The 6625-nt window shown below is 42.2% G+C and overlaps 1 protein-coding gene across 2 annotated transcripts; it reads left to right on the forward strand.

The window, feature by feature from the left end:
- The first annotated feature begins 706 nt into the window (after positions 1-706).
- Positions 707-1919, forward strand: LOC140525527 (histone H1.3-like). 2 transcript variants are annotated; one of them, XR_011974055.1, is made up of 2 exons: positions 707-1520; positions 1754-1919. XR_011974055.1 is itself a non-coding variant. In XM_072641024.1 (2 exons), exons 1-2 carry the CDS (start codon positions 778-780, stop codon positions 1776-1778), a joined length of 687 nt encoding a protein of 228 aa, XP_072497125.1. In that variant the 5' UTR covers positions 710-777; the 3' UTR covers positions 1779-1919. The 2 variants fall into 2 exon arrangements, 1 of the variants encoding a protein (XP_072497125.1); XM_072641024.1 differs by having other exon boundaries at positions 710-1439.
- The last annotated feature ends 4706 nt before the right edge of the window (positions 1920-6625 follow it).

The following is a 6625-nucleotide window of genomic DNA, read 5'->3' on the forward strand; positions in this document are numbered from 1 at the left end:
GCCCTCCTTAGTCTACAGAAGTAGCAGCCCCACCCCCATCCAAGAAACCAAAGATTTTGCTATTTAACTTCCTGAACCAAATTTTACACTCGGATCCCCATCTCCCGCTAGTCATACCCTCCCCCAAAATAAAAAACTTGTGGTTTTTCCCTTATATCCCAAAATAACTTCGTGTAGTGACTACAGAATCAAATCGTTGCCCCAGTCGCCAATTCCCACTATTCCATTTACAGAAATCGTGGGAGAGCCTGTGTTACTTCCCCCGCGGAGAAACGGAATTTTTGTGTAAAGGATGATAAAAATAACTTGGTTTTTGTGCAGATGAGAAGCCAAGCATATGATGAACAATCCCAGGGAGGAAGAACTTTCAGGAGTAAAGGGACGAATTTGTATTTTATAGAAAAAACAAGAAGTTGACTTGATTTCACCTGAATTTTGCTCAGAGTTACGTGTGTTTGGAAAGGCTGCTGGTGTAGAATTTGAGGCTACAGAGAAAAAAGAAGAGGGACCTGAAGCCTGAGACGTCTCCACTTATTTTCCGATTGAAACCGCGTGATTCCATACAGGGAATTTTTATAATTTTCCCCTTTTTTGAAGTGTAACAAACACAACTCCTCTTCAGAGCTGAGACACTGTCCCTGCCAGGGAGGCGAGCTGGGCAGCGCACCAATCACAAAGCAGCTCCTCTCTATATATACCCCCGGCCCTGCGAGCACGGCTATACTGACACTGTGGGTTCTACAGCATTTTTTACTGTAATTATCTAGGTTTGCTACTATGTCTGAGACTGCTCCTGCCGCGCCGGCTACTCCAGCTCCAGCAGAGAAGACACCTGTGAAGAAGAAGGCTAAGAAGCCAGCGGGTTCCGCAGGAGCGCGGCGAAAGGCTTCTGGGCCCCCGGTGTCGGAGCTGATCACCAAGGCCGTGGCCGCCTCCAATGAGCGCAGCGGCGTGTCTCTGGCCGCCCTTAAGAAGGCGCTGGCGGCCGCCGGCTACGATGTGGAGAAGAACAACAGCCGTATCAAGCTGGGGCTCAAGAGCCTGGTGAACAAAGGCACGCTGGTGCAGACCAAGGGGACCGGCGCCTCCGGCTCCTTCAAACTCAACAAGAAGACTCCTGCGGGCGAAGGCAAAGGCAAGGCCAAGAAATCTGCCTCCGCCAAAGCCAAGAAGTCAACCGGGGCTGCCAAGAAGTCCAAAAAGACTACGGGGGCGGCCACGAAGAAGACCTTGAAGAAGACCCCCAAGAAGGCTAAGAAGCCGGCGGCGGCGGCGGGAACCAAGAAGGCAGCCAAGAGCCCGAAGAAAGCCAAAGCTGCCAAACCCAAGAAGCCGGCTAAGAGCCCTGCGAAGGCGAAAGCCGTGAAGCCCAAGGCAGCGAAGGCAAAGGTGACCAAACCTAAAACAGCCAAGCCCAAGAAGGCGGCGCCAAAGAAGAAGTAGGTCTCCGCGGGAACTTCCAACACCTCAAAGGCTCTTTTCAGAGCCACCCATAGATCTCAATGAAAAGAGCTCAATACGTATGTTTTCGGGGCCCAGCAACGTTTTTAAGTAATTGCATAGCGGGGGGTGGGAGGATGTGGAAGGGTGGGCTAACTTAGCCAGATCCGAGCGCTAGGGGCTGTCTGTCCCCTAACCCCGCGCATACTTTGGATATTTTTGTACCCCTTTATCTTAGGCAAACCTCTGTTAATAGTGTTCGGTTGGGTTTGTGGAACAGCACCTCAGCTGCTGTTTATTTATTTTTTGGTAGTACCGGATATCCTGCGGCGCCATAGTGCCTGACCAGTTGTAAAGCCCACGGGCCCCCGGGAAGTTTGCCAGACGGACCGACCTGACGGTCAGCTGATCCAGTTGTCCCTTTGTTTTTTTAACTGGCTTATAAACAGGAACCGAATAAACTATTCCCAAAATTCGAACATTTTTTTTGTCTCTTTAAATGAGAGGTCTTATTCTAAGAAAACAGGTTAGTGCTCATTGGTTAGAACATCAGTTCTCAAAACTGGTCCAGACAGACCCCTCGGAGCCCCTGACATCCAACTCAAGGGCATCTGAGGTCAGAACTGTTCACAGCGGTATTGTTCATTTCTAATACGGCGTTGATAGATAAGACAGTTTTTTAAGCCTACCTGGAGCTCTCAATATCCAAGTGCTGTAAAGGGCAGAAAAGTTTGAGAACCGCTGGGCTAGAGAAACATTCAAAAGTCCCGCGCCTCGAATAAATTGGTTTGTTATTCAACCTCACGCAGCCTTGAATTCTGGACAATTTGATTGGAAAAAAATGAATCCCTATACACTCCCACTTGCTCGTAATGGTTATGTGTAGTTTCTTTTTCTCCTTGTTTTTCAGCATTCACATTCTGTTTACGTACTGTATATATCTACAGTTAGTGTCTTAGTTTCGGGAAAGGGGCTTTGAGCACATTGGCTCCAAGGAGAGTTTTTTACTTTTTAAAAACGTTCAAGCTTGAAAAATGCTTTGTTCTTGAGTTTTCTGCCAAGACAAGCAACACTTAAGCACAAATCCGTGCTAGCACACATAGCAAGCCTAAGTCACTGTGTTTTACTTGATTTTCCAATGAATTTAAAATTTTGTCTTTATTTTGTTAAGTCAGAACGAATAATTTAAAAGTCGAATATATATATATGTACACATACATATTATATCTGAGTGTGGGTGTGGGTGTGGGTGTGTGTGTGTGTATCACTCGAAATTATTAGATAACCACCCTTACTAATGCGAATAGCCTGAGACATTTTCATTTACTTCTTGCTGAACCACCATTCTTCCCCACCCCCATCTCCGACTCCCGCCCAAAGTTGTCCTTTCTGGAGGATTCTTTTTCAAGTCGGGTATTGGAAAATCCTGCGTCTAGATATTTGGGATGGCCGAAATTACTTAAGTTTGGTTTAAATTTTTTGTAATGGAGAAGAGGGGACCGGAGGAAAGCGTTTTTCTTTTGTTTACCTAAAAATGGGAGATTCCGAAAGCTTCTGGTTCCAGAGGCTTCAGCGTTTCCCCAGCCCCGAATCAATTTTGTCCCTCATGAGCTTCCCTGATCTTAGGCATTGTATCCATCTGATCTTTTGGTGCAGCAGTATGCCTGTGTTTGGGAGCAAAGACGCAGATCTGGTTCCTTTGCACAGCTCCTGATTTAACTCTTCTTGGTGACTCACAGTTAGCCATTTTACATCTATCCTTTATCTTGTGTGGTCCTGTTTTTACACCTCTCTCCTAATTTCCATTTTACAAATGAGAAAATGAAGAGTTCAAAGAGCTGGGGAAAGATTTCTTGGGCAGGGTTATATATCACTTGTGACTGAAGCAAAAACCTTTGTCTCATGCTTTATCCTGCACTTTATTCACTGCGCAACGCTTATGTTGTCTCTAGCGAGTAGTGGCAGGTCAGAGATGATTTACGTGTCTCTTTAGGCTTTGTTGCTGGCCAGTTCCAAGACCAGTCTTTAGGTTCGCTTTTAGGAAGCAGGCTGGGCACATGGCTAAACCCAACTGCAACATACCCCCGGGACGGGCCCTAGGGAAAACGTTGGCAATCCAGACCAACGAGTTTCTTCCCAAGTAGGCAGCCAAAGGCATGTTACTTGTGTTAAATGACTAACTTATCAAACTGTTCAGCTATTGGTCAAAAACAGAATTCTGATTATTTTAGCCAATCAAAATGTTGGGTCTAAAAAATCTCACTATTTAAATATGATCGTCCCACTTCAGTCAAATTGATCCAATCAGGGGCTGACGTAGACTTTCTTTATTTGAGTAGAAGCCCTATAAAAATAACCCGGGCCCAAAGTTTCTGTCCTTTATTTTGCTTTTTTGAAAATTGTAGTCAATGCATAAGAATTATTCTATGGTATACTCCACAGGCAAGAGTTTGTATTTAAAGTCTAATTTTTCTTTTTCTTTTTCCCTGTTTTATAACATACATGAAACATATCACAAGGAATGCTTGTCAGTGGAAGTGTCCAGCAGCAGCATGAACACTGGACTTAGAGCCAGGGTACCGAGATTCAAAACTTCTCTGCCACTGACTCCCTGTGTTACCTTTGACAAACAATCCTCTGGGCCTCAATTTCTCATTTGGTTGGCCTAGATGATCTCTGAAGTCCCCTTCATCTGTAAGTCTAGAATCTTAAGTTAAACTTTTGAGAATCATCCCTGGTCGCAAAATGTTTGATTAGTTTGATTAGTGTTTCCCTGGCCCATTTTTGTTTCTTTGTTTGCATGACCTGATGTCTGAAGGAAAAAAGGAAAGACATGGGGAAAATTAATAAAGGCATTTCAAGGTCTGACCCTCTGACATGGTTTTCTTCTCCAGCACTTTCACTGTACTTTTGGATTTTACCTCTCCATTCCAATCTGCAATAATCAGATTTTATCTTATGCAGTTTTGAGACACTGTCTTTAACAAATTAAAATACCAGCTGAAACTCATATTGCTATAAGAAGTCTAAAGAGAGAGATGCAAAGGTTTCAGCATCCAGAAGAGAAAGCCCTCAATACTCCCAGCAAATTCTAACCTGCTTTCTCATTTCTGTGTTCATAATACAGCTCCTGTCTCCTATGAGGTCCCCCTCAATACATCAAAGACTCATAGAATCATAGAATGTTAGATCTGGAACACCTTTTTTCTAACCCACACATTTCCCTGATCAGGAATATTAGATGATTTACCAACAATTATGCAGCCAGCTGGATGACATGGATTCTTAGTGCCTGTTTTGCCACTGACTCGTGGTGATTTTTCATGTGACATATCTGCAGAAATCCTGTATTTGACTTACATTGTCATAAAGGAAAATTGTGAGGGGAAAGGAGAAATGAAAGAACAAATGGAAAAACAAGCATTTATTGAGCACTTAACTATGTGCAAAAAACTGTACTAAATATTGGGCCTTCAAAGAGAAAAGTGAAACAGTTCTTGCTTTCAAGAAGCTCACATTCTAATGAAGAAAACTACATGTTTATATGTATTGTTTATGTATACGTGTATGTGTATATATGTAGTTTCAGTTAAAAGTAAAATAGAGAGGTCTCATGATCTTGAGGGTATTTCAGCAAAGCAGAACATACTTCCTCTTTTAACATCATTTTCCACTGATAAATTGTCATTTTTTCTGATATTGAATTCAATATTGTAAGAATTATGGTGGTAAAAACTTTATTTTCTGGGTCTGTATCTGTAGTGGGGAGTGGGTACTACTATGCCAGAGGTTTCTTGGGTTCAGGATTGTGGCCTGACTCCAGCAGGGGATATGATGATGGGGGAAGGGGGGTTAGTGGTGGTGGTGGTTTGATTTGTTTGTTAAATGGTGCCTCCTGTCTCTCCCTCACGATTCCTTGTTACATCTGCTGGCCTGAATTGTCTATCCTTCAAAAGGAAGACAAAAATGATATTTGGGGTAAAATGCCAGAGTCTAAAAGTCTGTTGCATATCTTGAAGGCAAACAGTGAGTCAATTTGACCCTTTTGTACCCACACTAAGTAACTAGCTGGCATAAAGTCTAGTAATTGCACCTAGGCATCATCATACAATTCTTTGTGTATATATAGCAAAGAACATAAGAAAGAGTACTAGATGATGTCTAAGAATAGGGAAAATGTTTTATTCATGAAAAAGATCGACAGTTATCCAATAATGGGCTGCAGAAAGAGAAACAACTTGAGAATAGAAAAGAGCAACACTTTCTTTGAATGCTTTGAAAGCTGAATAAGTCAAAAATAACTTCTCACCACAAGAAAAAATTATACCAAGTAAGTTGTTCTGAATGGACAGTGATAACAAGGTAAGGAAGTTACAGATAACCTTGGTCAAGCCTCAAATTTTTCTTTTGTAAAGGGTATGGATCCCCTGGGAATCATGATTTTTAACAAATTTTTTTTTAAAGTTCCAATCCTAAATTCCCAATCCCTGAAAACCTCTAAGAATGTGGCCTAGGGGACATCCCTCCCACAAAGGCTTTTTGTCTTTTCCATTGCAACACCCTCCTTACAATGATGCTTCTTTTCCTGTTTCAAGTATAGAATGATGACTTTCACTGAAAAAATGCTTAAAATGCAAACAATTCATAAGCATGCATATTTTTACAATACAGAAATATGGTATAAAAACCCACTTATGCTCTTATACTCACTTATACTCTCCTGAAAGTTAAAGATAATTTTCTAGGACTGCTGAACTAGACATTTCACTTTCATCTCAGACCTGACTGTCTGAGCAAATTACAAGATCCAGAAGTTGTAGCACTGTTTTATCAGTGGTACTTCTCCTGCTATAAGAATTGTTTCTCTTTGAACATCTAACCCTCAACTCTGAAATTTTCACACAAGGTTAATTCCAGGGCTAGAAATGTACATTTCTCAGGATTACAAACACTGCCATGTGTTCAGGGGAGGACAACCAAGAAGAGTTTGGAGTCAATTTTTGTTCAATTGTGTTTAACTCTTCATGACCCTGTTTGGGGTTTTCTTGACAAAGATATTGGAGTGGTTTGCCATTTCCTTCTCCAGCTCATTTTAGAGATGAGGAAACAGACAAACAGGTGAAGTGACTTGCACACGATCACACAACCAATAAAAATATCTGAGGCCAGATTAGAACTCAGGAAG

The sequence above is a fragment of the Notamacropus eugenii genome, chromosome 2 (assembly GCF_028372415.1).
Source record: "Notamacropus eugenii isolate mMacEug1 chromosome 2, mMacEug1.pri_v2, whole genome shotgun sequence".
NCBI classification, from domain to species: Eukaryota; Metazoa; Chordata; class Mammalia; order Diprotodontia; family Macropodidae; genus Notamacropus; species Notamacropus eugenii.